Below are 25223 nucleotides of genomic sequence, written 5' to 3' on the forward strand. Positions count from 1 at the left end.
GTGTTTTCCTAGGATATTACAATTCCAGATAATAGACTCGAACAATAGTTAAGAAAAATTTAATGTTAAGTGTATTTTGCCATAATTAAAAACCAAGAACAAAGGAATAAAGGAAACCCAGTTGGGATCACAGTTAACAAATGTTACCATAGTTACTTGAAGTGGGGGGACAAAGCACAGCTTACCTCTCCATAGATTCTAAATGTTCCAGTATCTTCATCTAACTCAATAGCTGTAACACCAGGAACCTTTCTAGCTTGCTGTATGTTACTACCATGTGTTCCTATTGCCAGGCCCATCAAATCTTCTCTCACAACAAATTCCTCATGAAAAGCTGCTGCGAGTTGTTTTGTACACTAGTAAAAGAGGTAAATAAAAATTTAATATTAAAGATCAAAATAAATCTTTTTTTGCTTAGCATTATTTACAATGATAAAGAAATAGAAGCAATCCAAATCTGCTAAATGAGGAAAATATAAATGTTATATATGTGAACAATGCAATATTATTCAGTTAAGGAAATTCTAACACATGCTACCATGTGGATAAACACTGAGAATATTATGCTTAAATAAACTAGTCACAAGGACTAATACTGTACGATTCCATTTACATGACATACCTATGGTATGTCATACCTAAAAGTATCATAGTGGCATTTAGAAGTCTAAAGTAAATGTACAGGAGCAAAGAGTACATTTGCCAGAAGATGAAGGAAAGGAGGAACAGGGGATTGTTTTGCTCCATCAACCATATGGACATAGTTAACACTACTAAACTACACACTTAAAAACAGTTAAGATGGTTAATTTTATGTTGTGTATTCTGCCACAAATAAGAAAAACTAAGAACAAAAGGAATAAAGGAAACTCATTTGGATCATATATAATGGGAAGAGAAAAAAAATTGATCAACCTATTTAATCACAGCCATAGAAAAATAATTCTGAAACATTTTCCAGAATTAATGACATAGGTCAGTTCTCTAACAGATGATTTATGTTTTAAAACTTATTTGCATATCCCTTTTAATTTATCATTTTAAATAAATAAAGGCACTGAAAAATCTGTATTACGGATAAACACTTCAATTTCTCGAAGAAAGTGTGTGGGTATATGTGTTTTGGGGGGGAGAAGGAGGGGCAAGTCTCAGGGCAATAAGACAAATTTCCTGATAGTGTGACAATGAAGAAGAGGGGAAAACAGGAGTAATTTAGCACAAGATAGAGAAGCAATCACATGGTCTTTTGAAAAACATACTGTGTGTCCTCCAACCCCTTACAGGAGAACTGTCAGAGTGAACTAGTTACTAATGGAAGTGTGTCATGACTGACAGGTGGAAGAGGTAAAAAAGAAAAGATTAAGGACAGAGTAAATAAGAACTAACAATATAGTTCTCATGAATATTGTTAATGAGTTTCTAAGTTCGCTGTCACATTTACCAAGTCCCAACAAAAAACTCTGCAGCGTTTTGCAAACAAAAGGCTATGGTCTGAGAACAGAAATAGAAAAAAAAAAAAAATCAATTCTCTAAGGACACAAAGACTCCAGGCTTAGTCACAAAACAGGTCCCAAGTTGCCTTACCTAATAATCAAGTTGTTTAACTCAGGGAACTTGAATAATATATTTATGAAACTTAATGGGACATACAAGATATCTTTTAGGAGCAAATCTACTTACTTCTAAATGCTTAGTGGCCTCTTCATTTCTGGACATAAGCATCAACTTTGTACGAATACTTCGCAAATGCATGTCACTTAAAATATTTACTCTTTTCACAGTTGCTTCACTGGCAGACTAGAAACAAAGAAGTTAAACACCCAAAAACTTAATAGTTTATCTAGATAATACAAACATGACCCCCTCCACATAAAGCATTCCTTGATTCTGACCTTCCACATTTCTGACCGAACATTCCCCCACAATACCCTATGAGTCATTTTTTTCTCTGATTTTCCATATTATTAGGTCTGTTACTCAAATTATGGTTGGTGGGAGGAAACTTCAGGTTTTCATACATTAAAATTTGTGGTAAGATTATCATATTAAGAATTTCATTTTACTTCTTTATTCCAAAAGAGTTTAACAAGACTAACATCTTTAACTGCAAGATTTTTCTCCTACAATGTATTAATCCACTTTGCACCAAGTTAGCGATTATCTTTGGAAATACTTAATTATATAAAATCTGTGCCATATCCATCAACCACCTTTTTAAAATACAGAGTTATCTTACCAGTATCATTAACTGTGTGGTTTCTGGATGGTAAAAAATTCTGCATGCTCCTACTGCTTTCTTAAAATCTTTATGTGCATTTTCATTAGCACACCTAGAAAGAAATTAATTCATGTGTAAGACATCTCAACAACAGATTAAATTCAGAAGGCAGTTATACTGCTAACTTAATATTTCATTTTTTATAACACCCATTAAAACTTTGGTTATTAGAAAGACTTTCTATTGCAAGTTTTTGACTGGTGTTCGGGGAAAAAAGATTTTTGTACCACTGAAAATCCTCTCAATTCACAAAGCAATTCAATAGTAAACAAAATTACTCACGCCTCTCTCAAATCCTCAGGAACATCCACCGTGCATTTAAAGAAGGTATTTTTTTTGACAGTTTTATTTTGATTGACAGGTCGAAGTCGTTCAAATGTGACTATTTCATTGTAAGTGGCATCACAAGCAGCATATTCAATGACATAAAACTAAAAGATATCAAAAAACTTTAAAAACCCCATCTGAACAAAAATAATGAGTTTTAAATGAAGTTCTAATTACTGTGCTCAGCTTAACCAGTAGACTGACACCACCACTCCTCCCCTTTGCAGCACAAGTACTAAGCAAAGCTTAGGCAGACATTAATCTGACTTTCCTAAACTAGGTAACAGGTTTACACAAGGCTGGACCTTAGCAGCCATCACATATTCAAGGAGTACCTCTCAAAGGCAGCTGTGGTATTTGCAAATTCAAGACACAAATAGAAATTAAAAATATGATTCATTTTTAAAAGTGTGATCCACTATTTCTGAAGTGCGTTTTTAGACACAAAACCAGCCATTGGGGTATTTCCTTAGAAACAATCACAAAAGCAGGTGTTAGCATCACTTACTTCTCCTTTCATCATTCGAACTTTAGCCAGCCACCATCCACATGGTTCTTGGTCATTTGCTCTTGAATATACCTAAGGGGGGAAAATTACCATATCCATTTATTCCAAAAGATTTCAACATTGTAAATAATGATTTATTATAAATGTCAAATCCCAGTGAACTCAAGAATCAAGAATGCTGTTTTATTGAAATAGGTGTACTAAACATAATTGTGGTTCCATACACTTAAACTTTAAGCAACTTTGCTCCAAAAAAATCAAATTCCAGATTCATACAGGTTTACTAAACGTAAGTGTTATAAAACATGGGTCTTTCTGTTTCTCTCAATACTGTTCATTTTCAAGTACTGCGTTGTGATAACCTCAGTTATCAGATGGATAAGAACTTAACACGATAAACCCAATTTTTAATGTCCTTCAATTGGACATTAGTTCCCTAGCTAAGAAACCTAATTGAATAAAAACCTACACACATTTAGTCCACAGCAGAGGAGTATCTTACAAAATCCATCTTTAAAAAAAATTGCATATTGTTTACCTAATTATCAGGGCTTTAATATTACAGATTAGGAAAATTTCCATTAGGGATTAGAGCTATTTCTTATGCAGCTTCTTTGATATATTTGTAATGCATGGAAAACTGGGGGCAAAGGGACTGTGAAGACACAAGTAAGAAGTACCCCCTCAAAAATGACGATCACAGAAACTGAGGTTGACCCTGAAGAGATGGCCAGAGAAAGCTATACAAGTTAATAATCTGTGATATAAATAAAAACTACCACCAACAGGCAAATAATTCTGGGGCCTCCCTGGTGGCGCAAGGAGTTAAAGCACAGCACTGTGAAGCTATCTGCAGCCTCTGCTTCCCACAAGGAGCAGCAGACCTCTCCTGTCTCGCCCGATGCTGCTCCCCTCAGCAGTGTATTTCAGTCAGTCTGCCTGTCCTGTTCCCGGTCTCTGGTGAATTTTCTGACCCCTCGCACCTCTCACCTGTACCCCAGTTCTTGTATGTATAAATAAATCTTTAAAAAAAGCTATGAGGAAATATAAGACTATATGCCAACGATCAGCTCCACCTGAACTCAATTTTAACATTTGCATTTCTTTTATGAGCACATCTATTTCATAGCTTGTCCTTTCTTATAGGTCTTCCAAAATACAAAAATTTGCTTTTATTAAAATAAAAGTCATCCATTTTTCAGTTGTATTTATCAGAGACCCTTTTATAAATCTAAGATAGAATCTAATGATCTTAATTAACTTTTCCTCTATCTTGAAACACTTTGCCATCTCATTTTCATGCATCAATTATACTTTTTAAAAAAAGTCTCAAGAAAACAGAATGGTCATATCACCACCTGGAAGAATACTACAGTGAACTGAAACATCCTCCAGTTTAATAATCTTTCCAAAAAAATAAAAAGACTGGAGATACCATTCTTAGACTTTGATTATTGTTGAACAGTTTAGAATTCAGAATTTTTATTTTTCATGCCTAATTTTAAAGAAAAGTAAACTTAGAACTTTCACAATTAGTGAAATTAGAAGGCTGAGGTAAAGACACAAACAATAGCACTCTAGATGCTAGTGACGACTGTGAAATTATAAACAGAATCTCAGACAATAAAGCTTCAAAATTACTTGATATAATTCATAAGTGAAGACGCTAAAAGCAATTGTGTATACAAATATGACTAGATTTTGTTCAATAAAATTAGAAATCAACAGTTCCAAAATATTCTTACATATTGCATTCTGAGGATTGAAGTGGTAAGAGGAACCATTAGTAATGATAAGCTAGAACTCATTATAAATATATTTATAAAGCGGGTATGTTCCACTATATGCATAATTGATGAGCAGTAACAAAGAACTTAAAAGATAGATGTATTGTCGAAACAGGGAAAATACAGATTTGCCATACTTAAGTTTAAAAATATCCAAGTTGTCCCTTATAATCAGGGAAATGCGAGCCTCCCTGGTGGCGCAAGGGGTTAAGATGCAACCTATGAATCTATCAGCAGCCACTGCAGCACGAGTTGGATCCCAGGCCAGGGAGCTACCCACATGGTGCAGCAGACCTCTCCTGACTCTCGGGCTGCTCCCCTCAGCAGTATATTTCAGTCCATCTGCTTGTTCTGTTTCCCACTTTGTCTCTGGTGAATCCTCTCACCTCCCCCTCCCCCTCTGGTCTGTGCCCTGTTCTTGTACACATAATAAATCTTTTAAAAAAAAAATCAGGGAAATGCAAATTAAAACCACACTGAGATACCACCTTACACCAGTAAGAATGGTACATATCAAAAAAACAAGCAACAACAAATGTTGGTGAGGATGTGGTGAAAAAGGAACTCTCCTACTCTCCTACATTGCTGGTAGGCGTGCAAACTGGTCCAATCACATGGAAAGCTGTCTGGAGGTTCCTCAGTCTACTAAAAATGGAGCTACTGGGCCTCCCCTGGTGGCGCAGGCCGTTGAGTGCTACGCTGTGAAGCTGTCCGCAGCCTCTACAGCGCCGGTTCGATCCCTGGCATCAAGCAAGGGTCCCACATGGCACAGCAGACCTCTCCTGCCGCGCCAGCTGCTCCCCTCAGCAGTGTATTTCTTCAGTCTGCTTGTTCTGTTCCCTGCTCTATCTCTGGTGAATCCTCTCACTCTTCCGCGCATCTGGCCTGTACCCCTGTTCTCGTATAAATAAATAAACCTTAAAAAAAAAAAAAAGGAGCAATTTTTTGCTCCATATGATGCGGCAATTCCACTACTGGGGATCTACCCAAAGGACATAAAAACACTGATTCAAAAGACCACCTATACACCTATGTTTATTGTAGCACTATTTACAATAGGTAAAACCTGGAAAAACCCAAATGTCCAAAAATAGATGACTGGGTCAAGAAGATGTGGCATATACACGATGGAGTATTATTCAGCAATCAAAAAGATAAACTCATGCCATTGCAGTAACGTGGATGGAACTAGACGGAATTATGCTCAGTGAAATAAGCCAGAAGGAAAAAGAAAAATATCGGATGGTTTCACTTATAGCAGGAATATAAGGGAACCACATAAGACATCAGTGTAAAAAAAATAGTAACAGTACAAAACACAACAAAGCAAAAAAACAGACAATTATAAACAGAGACATACTGCAGGGGAGGAGGAGGGAGAGGAATTAGAGGGAGGAGCACAGGGGACTGAGGTGATGGTGCACGTGTGCATTGGTGAAGGAAACTCTATGGGGACTACACCTGAGAGGGTGGGGGGGAGTAAATATTGTTTAAAAATGAACAATGATGTAAAAAACTAAAAAAAAAAAAAAAAAAAAAAAATCAGTGTTGGCCACCACCATTCTATTCTTACTGCTATAAAATCATATGATGTCTTAATATGAAAAACAATAAAAATGGTCTGCTGGCACTGTTTACAATAGCTAAGCTTTTGCCCAAAAATAGATGACTGGATCAAGAAGATGTGGTACATATATACCATGGAATATTACTCAGCATTCAAAAAAGATAAACACATGCAATTTGCAGCAACATGGATGGCGTTGGAAGGGATCATGCTCAGCGAAATAAGCCAAAAAAGAAAAAGAAAAATACCGGATGGTCTCACTCATAGCAGGAATCTAGAAAACTTAAATAAGGGACCAGGAAAATGAATAACTATAAGAAAGTGAAAATCAAAATCAACAAAAAACTATGAACCAGAGACACTTTTAGGGGGGTGGGGGCGGGAGGGGAGGGATTGGGGTCAGAATGGGGGGACTGCAATTGTATGGGGAATATAAAAATAAAATTTATTATTTAAAAAAAAAAAAAGAAAGCAGGATTTCAAACTCAAAAAAAAAAAAAAGGTCTGCTGAACCCAAATGATTAAATGCTAATGACTATTTTTTTGATTTCTGAATAGGTAAAAGTTCCCATTCCAAGCAGTCTCTTAAAAAGGCAGCTCAGCTAAACAGACTAGTGTTATCTCCTGTTGATCTATATTGGATAGAGGCCTCAAGTTGCTAGGTTAAAAAAATAAATAAACCACAAAACCCAACACAAGCAAACAACCACCAAAAAAACCCCATGCTTTTATAGTACCTAAATCTCTTGTTCTATTTTTTATTTTCACCACAGATAATCTTCTGGGAATCTGGATTCCTACATCTAAATTTACCGGCAGGAAAGAGAAGAAACCATTCTGGACTGCCTTAAAACTTTCTCATGCAACATTAAAATGCCATATTCCATTTATTCTTACATCCATCTCTGGTAAGCTTAATTAATGATTTTACCCTTGAAAGACAAAGTCAATTAAATTTAAGAGTCTGAACTGAAACACTATGAATTTGGCTCCACTCAAGTTCTGCGAGTCAAAGCATATTCTTGATAAAAATGGAGAATGTCACAATTAAAAAAAAAGAAATCACTTAAAAAACCCATCATAATGTTAAAAAAAAAATCATGAAAATTATGCCCTAGATTACTATGTTGGCTACTTTTTTTTTTTTTTTGTGGGACCCTTGCCAGCGGCCGGGGAACGAACTGGTGCTGCAGAGGCTGCAGACAGCCTTGCAGCCTGGCGTTCAACCGCTGCGCCACCAGGGGAGGCCCATTGGCTACTTATTTTTGACTGCAATTGCAGTAAGGGCACTTCATAGAAATTCCATTTTCACATTCCATTTAAATCTCCAAACTATTGCAAAGCAGCATTTCAGATTTTAAAAGAATGGCCCAAGGAAGAACTTAAAAAGCAATCGACAAAGAACTGCCCATGAGAAATGTGCAAACAGCAATACTCAGACTGAAGGCTACAGGTTCAAGGAGTATTCCAAAAACCTATTTCAAGACCCTTTTTATGAAATCACTTCAAGTCAAATCTCACTGCAAAATGATCTCTCAATTGTTGCACACAATCAAACTGTAATCAAAATGAAATTCCAATCTGGATGCAAATGTCACATTATAAATGTTCAACTATACTTTTGACATTTACATCCAAATAGAAATAATAGTATTAACACCAAAGGTAGAGAATTTTTACCAGTTTTCACCAAATTAACAATAAAAAATTTTCAAAATAATGCTCACCACTAAACTGAATACTTAGTTAACCACAATGGCCCATTTTCCTACTAGATGGGATAGTTATTGGGTACTGTTCTCATTAACCACCATTTCATCTCATCATCTATGAAGAAAGCGTACATTAGGAAAGTAAACTTAACATCAAGACCACACTAATGCAATTTATCTACCAATTCAATAATATTAGTGCATTAGTATAACAATGGATTTCATAAATCCTGGAAAATAGGCAAACCCCAAGAAAATCTTTAATGTATGAACCTTTCCAAAGAACTAAGACTAACCATGGACTTGACATTTCGGAGTGATTCTAAATACAAGCAGCTAAAAATATCCAATGGGTTGCTAGGAACCAAATACTTTTAAAGATAAGAAGTAAGCCACGTGTATAATGTAACTTTTGTGGACATACAGAATTTTAAAAATTATACAATGAAAATATTCTATCTTGAATTATTCTTATTGCCTTTGCCTAACTTCTCTCAAGGCACCTATCCCAACATTTTAATTAAAATATACAGGTCTTTGGCCCTGTGAGAATGCTACATCAAAAAGACTGGAGACAAGTGTTGGGGTTGTGGAGAAGGACCGTTAAATTCACCATTGATGGAAACTGGTGCACACGTTATATAAAAAGGGTATAGTGATGCCTTAAAAAACTAAAAATGGAACTACCATATGACCAAGCAATACCACTGCTAGGTATTTACCTGAAGAATAAGAAAACACTACTATGGAAAAGACTTACGCACTATTATGTTCATAGCAGCATTACTCAACAATATCTAAGACACGGTTATCAATCTACATGCCCATCAACAGATGACAGGATAAAGAAACTGTAACATATATACTCAGTGGGATAATATGGACTATGTAAAAAAAGGTGAAATGGTGCCTTTTGGGTCAATATGGATGAGACTTGAGGTGATTATGATAACTAAGTCAGGAAGTAAAATACAATTAAAGTTTCTCTCACTTGTGGAATATAATCTAAAAAACAAACTTGCAAATAAAAACTCAGATTCTATAAAAACCACAGTGGTTACCAGCAGAGAGGGCGGTGGGGACAGAAGGGAAAAAGTGACGGCATATCAGCCTTCATGAAGCCTGATGGAGGGGTAGTGAAGCATGTTAAGGTCCAAACTTTATCTAAGTTTTGAAAACAAAAGGTAAAGCAATAAAATTTTAATGGAAATAAAACATCCTGTATGATGTGAAGTCTTGACAATTTGCCATAAAAGATGGGACAAAGGAAAAACATGTCATAAAAACAAAAACTTGCTAATACTTCAGCCAGAAAACTTCATCATTAAAATACAAGTTTTTAACATCAAATATATTAAGCTCATGGGGAAAACTCAGAATAACTTGTAAAATTTTATTTTGGCTTGAAATATCAAGCTTCCCATGTAACATGCGTTAACTTGCTAAACAAGGCAGTTGTCTATACTTAAATACAAAGCATCTCACATGTAAAATCACTGAAGAAAAAAATTTTTACTTTCCTTCTAATATCTCTCATATTATATACCCATTTTAAGATAATGTAAAGAACTCTTCATTTTCCTACTAACTCCAATGGTGTAAGCCAAGACATCATTTTCTTAGCAATCTTTAAAGTCAACCATTAAACAACATTGAAAAAACTTTGACTGTTAATTGTTAAGATTTTTTAAATATATGCCACCACTTTAAGTCAAATAATTGGGTTTAAAAATCAACTTCTGAATTTCAGAGCTTTCAAAATCAACTTCCTACTATAATTTGTACTGCCACCACAAAATGTCTTTTTCAAAAGGCAGCCTCCACTCAGCCTTCAGAGTCCCTCCTACAAAAAGAACCTTTTGCGGGCCTCCCTGGTGGTGCAGGTGGTTGAGCGCAGCGCTATGGAGCTGTCCACAGCCTCTGCAGTGCGGGTTCAATCCCAGCCGGCAGCAGTGATGCCCACATGGCACGGCGGACCTCTCCTGTCTCACCAACTGCTCCCCTCAGCAGTGTATTTCAGTCAGCCTGCCTGTTCTGTTGCCTGCTCTGTCTCTGGTGAATCCTCTCACTCTCCCACGCATCTGGCCTATACCCCAGTTCTTGTATAAATAAATCTTTACGAAAAAAAAAATCTTCTGACCTTTTGCAAAGATTTTGAAATGACAGATTTTTGCTCCCCTACAAAATCAGTGGGTCACACTTAAACGAAAATACTACTTTATAATTTTTTCTATAACTTTATAGAGGTCTCATAAGCTAACTGAAACATAAGCCTCAAGTAGCTGAACATTTTTATAGCAAAACTATGTTACAGAGTAAACCACACGAAACTGTCAATATTCAACCATTCCTGACCTTCTAGAATGAAAATGTCTTAAGGTTGGATCTTTAAGTAATGCCTTAAGACCTCAACAAAAAGCTCTCTCCCTTATCATCTTTTGTGGAAACCTTATTACTAATTGCTTTATCAGTCACCTTTCCCCTTCTTCAAAGAGGAGGAAGAGTTCCTAACACCAAAAAAGAACAGGGGTTCTTAAAACTTGCAACACCCTGTGAACACAGCAAGATATAGTAAAGATTAATATTCAGGATTAATAATGCTTATCTACTTCCCAATATTTAGGCTACAGAAAACTGGAAAGGTTAATAAAGTATGCACAGGTTTAGAACAGGTTCTCAGGGGGCTGCTATGTTAAAATGAAACAATATGCTTTAAAAAGCATGTGTATATTAACTATTATTATTACTATTACAGACTTGTGACTAGCAGAAACAATGGCCAATGATTTAATACACTAAAAATTATCCTAAAAAATATGCCCTGTCCTAAGCACTCTTTAAAAAAAAAAAGTCTAGCCTTTCAGATGTAGACTTGAGTGGTTGTTTAAATGGGCAAGTTCATGAAACCCAGGAAGGTGGAGCTGACCCTGATGCAATGTGGTCATCCTGAAACACACTGATGATGAACCTCAGAAAACGTTCTATCATTGTTTGAACTGACTGCTATTCCTACAAGTTAACAGCAAAATGAAAACTGTGAAAAGCTCAAAGATTTGTCCTTTGTAAAAATTCATAAGTAACAGGGCTCCCTGGTGGCGCAGTGGGTTGAGCGCAGCGCTGTGAAGCTCTCCGCAGACTCTGCAGCACGGGCTTGATTTCCAGCCAGCCAGGAAGATACCACACAGCGTGGCAGACCTCTCCTGTCTCAACCACTGCTCCCCTCAGCAGTGCTTTCAGTACATCTACCTGTTCTGCTCCCTGCTCTGTCTCTGGTGAGTCCTCTCAAACCTCCCACGTCTCTGGCCTGTACCCCAGCTATTGTATAAACAAAAATAAATCTTTTAAAAAAAAAAAATTTGTAAGTACAGTCACCTCATATCCACAAGATATGGACAGTTCCTTAAACAAAACTGTCCTCAGGGAGCCTCCATGGTGGCACAAGGGGTTAAGTGTCAGCACTATGAAGCAATCTGCAGCTACTGCATACAAGTTTGATCCCTGGCCAGGGAGCCAACCCACATGGCTCAGCAGACTTCTCCTTTCTCAGCCTGCTGCTCCCCTCAAGCAGCGTATTTCAGTCAATCTGCCTGTTCTGCTCCCCACTCTGTCTCTGGTGAATCCTCACATCCCTCTCCCCAGCCCCGAACCTCTGTCCTACACCCCAGCTCTTGAAGGCATAAATAAATAAATCCTTAAAAAACAAAGTCCTCATCAGGATATCTTCAAAGACCCAGCTCTTACTACTCAAGGCCCAGTGATAGGTCAAGTTCTAGGAAAAGTACAAGAGGCAGCAAGAAGAAATGGTTCTTCCAGAAGTTCTACTTTCATTTCTGCTTTTAGTTCAGTTACAGTAAAAAAAGTTTTGTTTTTAATTTTAAATTCATACCTATAGAAATACTAAGAAGGGTATCTTGGAGGCCACACCAAAAATCCTGGCAGACCTAAATAAAAATAACAACTTCTTAGCAGCAAAAGCCATTCAACAACAAAAGCCATTCATTCAACAGTCTTTCTAAAATTGGGGAGAAAACTCAGTATAAACAGATAAAATACAAAGATTTCCTATAAAAACTATAAACATGGACCCTCACCCCCCAAAAAAACCACACAAGGCACTGAGCATCCAATAAACAGATTTAAAAGATGCTGTTACTAATAGTGATCAAGGACATGAAAATTCTTAAGACATTAGCATCCTTTTATCAGACTTATAAAAATTTACAGATTAATAAGAAGAAGTTGCTTCAAAATATAAAACACTAACTACAAGTGCTAAACATTCCAGGTTACACAGGTAGATTTCTAACTAAAGAATTATAACATCTTGGCCTCACCCCCCAAAAACGTTTCCGTGGGTGGCAAGATTAATTTTAAACTTCCTCCTTATATCAATTTCAACAGTGAAAAAAATAACATCTTGATTTCAGATGATTCTTACAATTTTAAGGAGAAAATTTCACCAGAAATAATCATGAAACAAAATGAAATATAATAATCTGTGGTAAATAATTTCCGAGTCACCCAATCTCTAACATCAATGTTTTATACACATTAGGGAGGTGGGGTACACAGATCATCCAGGAACTACTGGAAAGGACATCCTTAAACTGGAATTAGGGAAAGCACACTCTAACAATGGCCCCAGCACTCCACCAATCTTTTGAAACTACCAGAAAGTTTCTTAACAAAATGTATGAAAAAAAACTGTCACAATTGACCTCTACTTCTTGAGCATTTCCAAAACCAAGTTGGTAACTTGTCTGAACAAACTGATCACCAGAATTCCAAAAGTAATAAACTTTGAAAAACAATCAAGTTCTTTTATCCATCTTCATAGAAAGATATTAGGGAAGGATGTAATATTAAACACTTTTACCAGAGTCTAAAGTGCAAGTTAGCATGGTACAGTAGGAATCAGAAGCATTGATGCTACAATTCATTGCATCCCACAAAGTACCCTACACTCAGATTCAGTGAAATATAGGGTGCTACCAGAGGAGAAGGGGAGGGGTGAAGAGAATGGGAGGTAGAAGGGGTTAAAGTGACAGAGTAGTAACAGTGGAGCTTTAGTGATGAGTGAAGCACGTGCATGTCACAGTATGAAGATGTATTTCTGAAATGACAGTTTTATAAATGAATGGTAAAGTGATAAAATCTAATTCTAAAAAAATTTAGAACAAATTTTGGTAAAGCCAATTGTCAAAGGAAAAAACTGAGTCATGTGAAGACTATGTATTGAGGAGTACGTTCACTATTCCATGACAAGATTATCTGTGGCATGTTATGAGACCCAGCAAGAAAGTACACAGTAAATTACAAGCAAGTAATTAAAATCTAGACAGCATTTTAGAAAAGAAATGCAATCAGGCTGTCAGGAATTTAAAGCAGCTCAATTTCCTGGTTCCTAGCTTAACATCCACAATTACCAGGAAGAACTCAAAAGTTACCATTTAAAAATTAGGAAGAATAAAATGAGTCCATTTATAAGTGCTCAGACCTGTGTCTGGTGCCAAGCTTGTACTATTCAGTCAGTGTTTACGAAAGCATTTAGATAACTAGCTCAACAGCAGAGGTTCTCCTTTGTTCCTAGTTCCCCACCCCATCTTACATAATAACCCAGGCAAAAGTGACACATGAAAATCTCTCAACACTATCAAGTCAATTCCTTATGAGAAACATGAGCCCCTAAGAGGTACTTTATCAATTTCTTAAAAATCAATAATAAAATTTCTATCTTCAACAAACTCATTACACCACTATTTGACATTTCCTGGTTGCTTTGTTAGTAAGAGCAGACCTATCAATCAACAACGGTAGAATATTAAAAAGACAGGTGGGCCTCCCTGGTGGTGCAAGTGGTTAAGTCTCATCACTATGAAGCTATCCAACCCCCCACTAAGAAGTAAACCCTCATGATGCAGCAGGCCTCTCCTGCTTGTGTATTTCAGTCAGTCGGCCTGTTCTGTTCCCCACTGTGTCTGTGGTGAATCCTCTCACTCCCAGCACCTCTGGCCTGTACCCCATACAAGTTGTTCTTGTATGCGTAAATAAATAAATCTTAAAAAAAAACCAAACAAAACAAAACAAAAAAAAACAGGTTATCTAAGTGTGAAAAAAGCAAAATACAAAGAAAAATACAAAGAAGCAGTACAAAATGATTACTTTTTTATTTTAAAAGAGGGTAAGGGAGGGAGATCATGGAACCTGGGAATGAATGATATGTAAGCCAAGAACAGAGGTATAAGAGGTATTGTCAATCTCTGGCAAGTCATTTTTGTTTTATTTCTTTTTTGTTTTTCTGTGCTATTAAATTATTCCAGACATTTGTAAAATATTCAACATAACAGTACAACTAATTATAAAATTTCACATTACATGTAAACTGTATTGATGATCACTATATTAAAGCATGACAACTATCAATATTTAACAAAAATACAAATTTTAATTACCAGAAACAAGGAAAATAGCATCCAACACCACACAGTTCTCTGTGCACCATGCTCCATGCAAAGTTGTTCAAATGCACTATCATCCTTAACCTCAAATTATCTTCACTTAGTAAAAGTAACTTGCCCAAGGCCACAAAGTTAAAAATGGCAGAAGACATGAATCCCCGTGCTAACTCTGAAACTCAAACACTGCAACATCACACAGTCATGACCAGTAGAAATAGAGGAAATGAATTAAGATTTATTCTCAATCAGCTATACAAATTCTCCTACAAAAAAAAATTATTTTGTACAGGCAGGCAAGCAAATAAACTTACAAATACATACCTCTACTTCATCTCCTTCACTAATTTCTTTTTTTATATCAGGTGGTGGTGGTAATCTAACTTCATTAAATGGAACCTGGCGTTCTGGCTGCCAACTGAAGGATTAGAAAAGGAATTATATTTTAAAATATATTATTCTAACAGTACCTAATGTGGAAGCTAGATACTCTATGCTTAGCAATGTACATTTGTCTGTTAACTTGTCATTTAACGTGCTCTCAAGAACTACAACTTAGTATTGTATTTTTCCAAGCAGTTTGTTGTAGAACAGATTCATTCACATGGCTTTTAACTTTATAATAGCAATTATATTCAAATTATTAATCATAACAGAACAATACGTACATTATTCTGCAAATAAAATAGGTAAGTTCATAGCAATAAGTTAAATTCAAAGTAATGTCACACCTACACTGTGGTCAATAAACAGTAATGGAATCAATTTAAACATTTTAATAAATATATCACTCATCCAAAGGAATACAATTTCATAGATTATAAAATATAAAGTGCATAATTCTTTTTCAATATACATGTTTACAGAAAAACCAAACATTCATTTTTTCTACAATGAACATATTCACTATAATTAAAACTAAAAAAATGTTTACTTTTAATACTTGCAGCAAATATAAATGTATTAAAACAAATTAAGTGTTGTTTGGCATTTTTTATATTTTTTTTTAAAAAGCTGAGTTGATAAAATTTTAAATTCTTTGCTACTCGTATGCCCTAACAGCCAACTCACATGTCTGGAAGGCACACCTGCAGCACATAAAATATTCCTATAGCTTCTATCTACCAATGCTGGGGTAAACAGCAGTAAACAAGTAAAAGATTCCTGGATTCTTTATTGTCATCATTACTACCTAAATGACAACTGCACATAGACAGAAATCATCTCAACATTTGTTTCCCTGTCAGTCAGCAGCAGTTTAAAAGTTGAACAGTTCATTTCTGACCTTCAATTATACAAAATTCCTTTACAACCCTTCCTAATCAAGCCCAAGTTTCAATACTATCTAGCCCATAAAGTACCTATAAAATTGACACTAATTCTTATTAATTTCAAGTGATTAAAGATACAATACTTATTCTGACTACTACCTGACATCTGGAAGATCTACAACATCATTTCAACATTCGAGCGTTTTGAAAGTTAAGCATATTCAACAGTCAAAAAAGATAAACTAATCCCATTCGCAGCAACACGGATGGAGCTAGAAGGAATTATACTCAGTGAAATAAGTCAGAAGGAAAAAAAAAATATTGGGTGGTTTCACTTATACGAATATAGAACCAAGAAAAAAACGGGGGGGGGGGAAACAATACAAAACACAACGAAACAGCATTATAAATCAGAGACATCCTGCATGGGAGGAGGAGAGAGAGAGAGATTAGAGGAAGGGAGGGAGATGCACAGGGGACTGTGGTGATGGTGGATGGGTGCAATGGTGAAGGAAATTCTATGGCGCGCGCGGGGGGGGGGGGGGGGGGGTGTCCCTCCCTGGTGGTGCAAGGGGTTAAGATGCAACCTATGAGGCTGTCCTCAGCCACTGCAGCACGAGTTCGAACCCGGGCCAGGGAGCTACCCCTGTGGCGCAGCAGACCTCTTCTGACTTACTCTCTGCTCTCCTCAGCAGTGTATTTCAGTCAATCTGCCTGTTCTATTCCCCACTCTGTCTCTGGTGGTTCCTTTCACTCCCCTACCCCCACACCTCTGGCCTGTGTCCCAGTTCTTGTATGCATTTAAAAAAAAATGATGTAATATATATATATATAAATAAAAGTTAAGCATATTCACAAATATTAATTTTCAAAACAGATAAAAGATTTAGGCCTTAGACCTGTAGCAATCATATACATAGAAGAAAACATTGGTGGTTATTTCATGACATCAATGATAAAGATGTTTCTGAAAAATCAACCACTATGGAAAATGAAAAACAAAAATAATTACCATTATGTCAATTAAAAGGTTTTTGCACAGCAGACGAAAATTTAAGTAGATTAAAAAGATATTCAAATGAATTAGTCAATATTCACAATTTGGTATGAACAAAGAGTTAATATCCAAGATATATTCAAATTTAATACAATTCAACAATGAAAAATTAAAAAAAGGGCATTCGAGCTAAACAGATTCACCAAAGGGGATATGCAGGCCAATACATGGGAAAATGTTCATCTTGCTTCTTGTAAGGAAGATGCAGGTTAAACCCATGAGATATCATCTCACACCTGTGAGAATGAAACATATTCAGAAGACCCACAAAAACAATTGCTTGAGAGGATGATCAGAGAAAAAGGAACTTTGTTATATTGTTGGTAGGAATGTAAACTGGTGTAGTCATTTGAAAAACGATCTGCATTTACCTTAAACTTTTTTGAAAAAGGGCCTCCCTGGTGGTGCAAGGAGTTAAGTATCAGCAGTATGAATCTATCTGCAACATGAGTTCGATCCCATGGCTAGGGTGCTAACCCCACATGGCACTGCAGACCTCTCCTGTCTCCCCAGGAGCTGCTCCCCTCAGCAGTGTTTTTCAGTCAATCCGCCTTTTCTGCTCCCTAATCTGCCTGTGGTGAAACCACTCATCCTTACCACCCTGCACCTCTTGGCCTACACCCCAGCTCTCGTATGCATAAATGAATCAATCTTTTAAAAAAAAAGTTTTAGGCCCTCCCCTGGTGGCGCCGCGGTTGAGTGCTGGGCTACTAAGCTGCCCGCAGCCTCTGCAGCATAGGTTCGATCCCCAGCCGCTGGTGAGGGTCCCACGTGGTGCGCAGACCTCTCCTGCCTCTCCCGTTACTCCCCTCAGCAGTGTATTTCATCTGCCTGTTCTGTTCCCCGTGCTGGCTCTGGTGAATTCTCTCACCCTCACACGCTTCTGACTGTACCCAGTGCTTGTATGTATGTATGTATAAATAAATAAATAAATCTTTTTTAAAAAATTGTTTTAATTTTAAATAAAAAGGGTCTCCCCAATGGTGCAGGGGATGGAGTCAAGGCACTGTGGCTGTCACCAGCCACTGGGGCATGGGTTCAATCCCAGGTCAGGGAGCACCTGGTGCAGGTGCAGACAAGACCTCTCCTGTCTTGTCTCCCTGCTCCCTTCAGCTCCCCTCAGTGGTTTGTTTCAATAGATCCACCTATTCTGTGCCCTTCCCTTTCTCTGCTGAATCCTCTCAACCCCCCTCTCCCTGCACCTCTGGCCTGTAGCCCAGTTCCCAGCATTCATAAGTAAAATGACTCTTTAAAAACAAAAAAAAGATGTGGTAGAATCACACAATAGAATACTTAGTCTTCAACCATAAGGAAAGATAAAAATGTTGCCATTTACAGGAAAACTGAAGGGAACTAAAGGGAATTATGTGCAGTAAAGTCAGAAAAAAAACAAATACTGGACAATCAGACAGATAAAATATTTACAAAAACTAGAAGATATTAGGGGGCCTTCCAGGTGGCACAAGGGGTTAAGACACAACCTATTAGGCTAGATGCACAGCACGAGTTCAATTCCCAGCATGGGAGCTGCCCACATGGCACAGCAGACCTCTCCTGATTCACCCGCTGCTCCCCTCAGCAGTGTATTTCACTCAGTCGGCCTGTACTGTTCCCCACTCTGCCTGTGGTGAGTCTTCTCACCCCCCACAACTCTGGCCTGTAACCCAGTTCTTGTATGTATAAATATATCTTAAAAAAAAAAATCTATAAGAGATTAATAAATGAAGTGAGTTTCTGAAGCTAAGGGGTGGGGTGGGGAATGGATTTAAAAGGATTTATGGATTGGTGGTGAGACAAAATAAAGTACTAGACATAAATCTAAAATTCTTAAGGGCTGGCCAACAGGAAAAAAATTCTCTCTTTGTAGGAGGTAAAATTGGTTTTTCATTTTCACACTTTACATTCAATGGAATATTTTCTGAAAATTCACTGTATTATTTTGGATATGTCTTTTCCAAAAAACTATTTATCTTATTAATGAGTCTCAAGAAGCTATTAAAAATTAAGCCTACTGTGCCTCCCCAGTGGCGCAGCGGTTGAACGTTGGGCTGCGAAGTTGCCCGCAGCCTCTGCAGCACCGGTTCAACCCCCAGCCGCCGGGCGGGGGTCCCACATGGCACACAGACCTCTCCTGTGGCGCCCACTGCTCCCCTCAGCTGTGTATTCCGTCAGTCAGCTTGTTCTGCTCCCTGCTCTGGCCCTGGTGAATTCTCTCACCCTCCTGCACTTCTGACTGTACCCAGTGCTTGTATAAATAAATAATAAATCTTTAAAAAAAAAAAAAGAATTATTCCTTTTAAAAAATTAAGCCTATTATAATTTCATGAACCCTATCTACTTCTGCAAAAACTACTTACTCATGTTCACATATGGCTTGGCAAAGAAAACAGTCATGATATAAAAGGGAAATAAATTGGGGGGAAGCAGGAGAAGAGTTATCAAAGCTAGAATATTTTGAATTCTTAAGATAAACAACCAAAGATACCCCCACCCAAGAGCAAAATCATTTCCCAATTCAGAACACCTAAAAGCAAATAGTTTGTACCTCTAGTCTTTAAAATTAAGAATTCCATCAATAAACAACTTACTTGTTTTCAAAAACAACTGTGAGGGAATCTTCATGAACATCTTTGATAAATCCCTGCAAAAAAACAAAGGCATATGAGCATTCAATTAAAAGGAACATTAACTCTAAAAGCCTATATAAGAAATACAAAGACAATATGGAGTACCGAAAATAACAGAGAACTTAGAATTAGATATGTATTTGATTTCTATTGCCATCATTTAAGAGATATATGACCTTGTAAGATATTTAACGTCGTTGAACCTCAGTTTTCATACAGTATCATCACCTCGGAATGAGGAAACATAAAAACATATTCCTGAAACATCAAAGGCATTAGTTAACACTAAAACTTGAGTAAAGCAGTATGCAGCACAGGTTCTAGAGTCAGACTGTCAGGATTTACATGCCAGGCTGATTCTATCAGTTAAACATTCTTGGGCATAGTTTTAACTTGAGTTCATCATAACTCATGAAATTACAAAAATTAAGCACCTAACAGAGAGCAAGAACTCACTCTTATTACAAATACCGGTAATAAAAATAAGTAAATGGCACTGGCTAGATTTTGAAAACTTGCCTTGCTATTAATTTAACCTCATTTCCCCTACCAACTTCTCTTCCTCCATTTATGATAAAACAGGCTTATGGTGGGCCTCCCCGGTGGCGCAGCGGTTGAGCGCTGGGTTGTGAAGCTGCCCGCAGCCTCTTCAGCGCCAGTTCGATCCCCGGCTGCTGGGCAAGGGTCCCACATGGTGTGCAGACCTCTCCTGCCGCCCGCTGCTCCCCTCAGCAGTGTGCTTCGGTCCTTCTGCCTGCTCTGCTCCCCGCTCTGGCTCTGGTGAATTCTCTCACCCTCCCGTGCTCCTGACTGTGCCCAGTGCTTGCATAAATAAATAAATAAATAAATAAATAAATAAATAAATATCTTAAAGAAACAAAAACAAAAACGAAACAGGCTTATGGTGAACAAAATGCTTTAAAACCATTTTGGAATGAACATAAAAGACAGTCAATAAAAAAAAAATCACTAGTCCTTTTCTAGCCTTAGAATTAATTTTGAAATCAGTCTTTTTATTCATTTGATTAGTATAACTGAAAGAAAAAGATATAATACACTGAAGAAAGGATTTAGTTGTAGAATAACTGTTCAAATTCTTACTCTACCACTATATAACCTGGGGCAAACAGTCCTTGGCACTTGCATAATTACAAGTAACATTAAACAACAATTCTTTTTTTTTTTCCTTTCATATTTATGTATCTTCTAGTTACATTCTTTTTTTTTTTGACATTTTAGCTGAAATTTTATTTATTTTTTTTAAGATAATAAATTTTATATTTATATTCCCCATACAATTGCAGCCCCCCCATTCTGACCCCAATCCCTCCCCTCCCGCCCCCACCCCCCTAAAAGTGTCTCTGGTTCATAGTTTTTTGTTGATTTTGATTTTCACTTTCTTATAGTTATTCATTTTCCTGGTCCCTTATTTAAGTTTTCTAGATTCCTGCTATGAGTGAGACCATCCGGTATTTTTCTTTTTCTTTTTGGCTTATTTCGCTGAGCATGATCCCTTCCAGCGCCATCCATGTTGCTGCAAATTGATTGTGTTTATCTTTTTTGAATGCTGAGTAATATTCCATGGTATATATGTACCACATCTTCTTGATCCAGTCATCTATTTTTGGGCATTTGGGTTGTTTCCAAAGCTTAGCTATTGTAAACAGTGCTGCTATAAACATAGGGGTGCAGGTGTTCTTTGGAATTGATGTTTCTGTAAACAATTCTTATTACTGCCAATTGTCACTGCAAAATTCTCAACCTCACTCAAATGCTTACAATACACTTGGAACCTAACCACTAGGTACTTAGCACATTCTTTATTACAACATGTTTATCACACTGAACTCCAGGATTTGCACTAAAAACTAGCAAACATACTTTCAGTACCTGGTTAAAACATGGCAGAAATGAATAAATCTGTTTATTTCATCTTCCTCACTAAAGTCCTCTGAAATAATCCTAAAGGAAGTTCATGGCATAAATCTAGATGAATAAAGAGCACAATGCTATAAAATTTGGGAAATTTACACAGATGGGAATACCTTATTAAAAAACAAAGCAACAACTACTAATATTTAAATTCCCTCCTGTATGTCAGACACTATTCCAAACAAATCAGCAAAGAAAGACTGAACAGTAGAAACTCAAAGAACAAGGACTTCCCTGGTGGCTCAAGGGGTTAAGACACAACCTATGAAGCTGTCTGCAGCCTCTACAGCACAAGTTCCATGCCCTGGTAGGCCAGGGAGCTACCCACATGGTGCTGCAGACCTCTCCTGATTCACCCACTGCTCGCCTCAGCAGTGTACTTCGGTCAATACGCCTGTTTTATTCCCTTGTTCTGTTCACTCTGTCTCTGGTAAATCCTCTCACCCCACCCCACCCCACCCCTCACACCTCTGGTCTGTACCCCAGCTCTTGTATGCATGAATAAATAAATCTTAAAAAAAAAAAAAGCTCAAAGAACAAGCAAATCACCATTATCACCTTAAAAATCTGGAAATGTACATACAGAGTCTTGGAAAGAAGAAAGTAACAGATGGAAATAAAATCTGTTCTCTTAGTTTCTTTAATAGTAGGATAAATCAACCACAGAATGTAGGTAAATCATAAATTTAAAAGTCTCTCAGTGACCTCCTCCCACATTTGCTACTCAATTCTATTATTTTGTAATTTGGCCCTAATGTCTCTTCAACTCCAAGTACCTGCTTATTAACTGATTAGTTACTATGTAATATTTCATGCAAATATCCCAGATGAGGTCTAAAACTCAGAATACCTCCTTGGGACTTCTAGGGTGCTACTATAATAGCTCCTGTCTTAAAATTCTGAAGACTTTTTTATCCCTCTTTCACCTCCCAAAGCTAAAAAGTGAGTTGCCATTCCAGTTCAAGCTCTGATTATTGGACTGTGCTATAAATAATGACAGCCTGGCCAGTTTTTCTATTTCTAGTTCACCTAAACATTCACTTTCAGCAATTATTTTGGGTCAGCGCTTTCAGTTATATCACCAGCAAGTCAATAGTATACACCCTTGCCATTTCTACACGAAAGAGTATGTCAGAAACTGACAATTTCCAAATATTAAAATATCTTTGTCATCAAAGGTTAGCCATATTTTTAGCTTTGACAATTGCAGCTCATCACACTTGCAGTTTGGAAAGTTTCACAAATTAATATTTTTGCTGTATAATTTACACAACAAAAAGATAAATTCAAAATCAGAATTCAAGCCCACTAGGAAATTCTACTCTTCATTATAACAGAAACCTTTTTATCTAAAAATCAATGCTTAATATCTCTCCCACCTCTACTCCCATTTAACTTCCAGCACAAACATCAGCATCAGTTTTGTTTGGATACATTTTTCAAAAGTCTAAGGAAAAAAATACAGTTCTGAACACTCACTTTCACTATAAATACCCTTCAGATCCTAAAATGTTTCTGAATTGTAATGAACAGTAAAGGGAACATGGTCTAATCCCAAATCCTAGATTTTATGTATAAGGTACTTCTAATGGCCAGATTTCTATAAACTTTTGTCTATTTCACACAGTCAACAATTTTAAAGGCATTTTGTACTGTCAAAAATCTCTAGACTCGGCCTCCTCGGTGGCGCAGCGATTGAGCGCTGGGTTGTGAAGCTGCCCACAGCCTCTGCAATGCCGGTTCGATCCCCGGCTGCCAGGTGAGGGTCCCACATGGCGCGCAGACCTCTCCTGCCGCCCACTGCTCCCCTCAGCAGTGTACTTCGTCACTCTACCTATTCTCTTCCCCGCTCTGGCTCTGGTGAATTCTCTCACCCTCCAGCACTTCTGACTGTACCCAGTGCTTGTATAAATAAATAAATAAATCTTAAAAAATAAAATAAAATAAATTATAAAAAAAAATCACTAGACTGATGCTAAATTCCTGTACTCTCAAAAGACAGGAAATGGCAGGGCTAGTTTTTTGACAAGATCATTGAGACTCTGGAGACACTAAATAACAGGTACATTTGTCTACACATGGCACAGGGAGAGAGCTTTTGTTTTAACTCTATGCAAGCTTTAGGGATTTAGTCTCCTACTGTATCTTCCTTTTAACATTCATCTGACCCAATATTTCCCAGAAGAAAATCCTTGAGATTTATTTTATTTCCTACACATATGCAAATATTTGCATATCATTATAAAGCATCATTATAAAATTCTTCTAATTTGTTCACTCAGTTTAACACATGTACAAATGAAATCTTTAACTACAATTTAAAATAAGCATCATTAAGTAATAACAAGGGGATATAACACATCTGAGCATAATCAAAGTATCTCAGAATATTATTCCTGACAAAACAATCGAAGGTCATATAGGGAAAAAAAAACAAAAAAATGCCATAAGGAGTTAAGCAGGAATTCCTGAGCAATGAAAGCACTATCTGAAGTGTTTTTTTTTTTTCAAAAGTATCTAGCTAAAATTAAACTTAAAGCTTCAGTAAGGTAGCAAATTAACCAATAATCAATTAGGTTTCTACATTAAAATCAACAAGCAGCTGGGAAATAGATGAAAAATATTCTTATGATAGAAACCAAAATAAAGTCCTAGCAATGCCCTTAACAACAATAAAAAACGTCTAAGATTTATGTGAGAAATCTTGAAACTCAGCTAATGAATCTAAACACAAATTCTAGGAATATATAAGTAAGCCACATCAAGTTCTCAGAAAAATCCTGATATTATAACAGTTTCAAGATGCCTCTAAAATGGATTCCACTGAAATATTCTTAGTTCTCCTGGTGAGAGAAGAGTAAGTTTATAAAATGATAAAATCTACTTTAAAATTATACCTAAACCTGGGCCTCCCTGGTGGAATAGGGTTTGTTAAAGACAGCACTATCAAGCTACTGCCAGCCTCTACAGCAGGAATTGATCCCCAGACCTAACCTGGCCAGCCAGGGAGCAACAGACAAGGCCCAGCAGACCTCTCCTGTCTCACCCGCTGCTCCCCTCAGCAGTGTGCATTTGAGTCCAAGGCCGGTGGGGATCAAACTTGTGCTGCAGAGGCTGCGGAGAGCTTCACAGCGTGGCGCTCAACCGCCTGAGCCACCAGGGGAGGCCCAATAGCTACCAAATATTAAAATGTACTTTAATCAAAACAAAACAAAAATTTTAAAAACAAAAGATTCAGGGCCTCCCCAGGTGGCGCGGCGGTTGAGCGCTGGGCTGCGAGGCTGCCCCAAGCCTCTGCAGCACCTGTTCGATCCCCAGCCAATGGCAGAGTCCCACAAGGCACGACAGACCTCTCCTGCGGCACCCGCTACTCCCCTCAGCAGTGTATTTCTTGTCAGTCTACCTGTTCTGGCTCTGGCGAGTTCTCTCATCCTCCTACACTTCTGACTGTACCCAATGCTTGTGTAGATAAATAAATCTTTTTAAAAAAATTTCAAAACAATGGATATTACAAATAGTGGAAGGACTGGATTTTTTTTTTTTTTTAAGATTTATTTTACACAAGAACTGGGGTGCAGGCTAGATGCGTGGGAGGTGAGAGGACCCACCAGAGACAGAGCAGGGAATAGAACAGACAGACTGATGAAATGCACTGCTGAGAGGAGCAGCGGGTGTGACAGGAGAGGTCAGCCGGGCCATGTG

General features: G+C 37.3%; 1 protein-coding gene across 2 annotated transcripts in view; it reads right to left on the reverse strand.

The window, feature by feature from the left end:
- FXR1 (FMR1 autosomal homolog 1) overlaps positions 1-25223 on the reverse strand; it is a gene marked incomplete at both ends in the record, with an annotated part of 64077 nt that overhangs the window by 23830 nt on the left and 15024 nt on the right. For both annotated transcript variants that reach the window (XM_084230994.1, XM_084230993.1), the window contains 7 exons: positions 186-356; positions 1681-1797; positions 2237-2330; positions 2561-2709; positions 3114-3185; positions 14959-15052; positions 19551-19603. In XM_084230994.1, the coding sequence (XP_084087120.1) occupies positions 186-356; positions 1681-1797; positions 2237-2330; positions 2561-2709; positions 3114-3185; positions 14959-15052; positions 19551-19603 (750 nt within the window). The remainder of the gene's footprint in view (positions 1-185; positions 357-1680; positions 1798-2236; positions 2331-2560; positions 2710-3113; positions 3186-14958; positions 15053-19550; positions 19604-25223) is intronic.

The sequence above is a fragment of the Talpa europaea genome (genome assembly GCF_964194135.1).
Source record: "Talpa europaea genome assembly, chromosome: 4".
Taxonomy (NCBI): domain Eukaryota; kingdom Metazoa; phylum Chordata; class Mammalia; order Eulipotyphla; family Talpidae; genus Talpa; species Talpa europaea.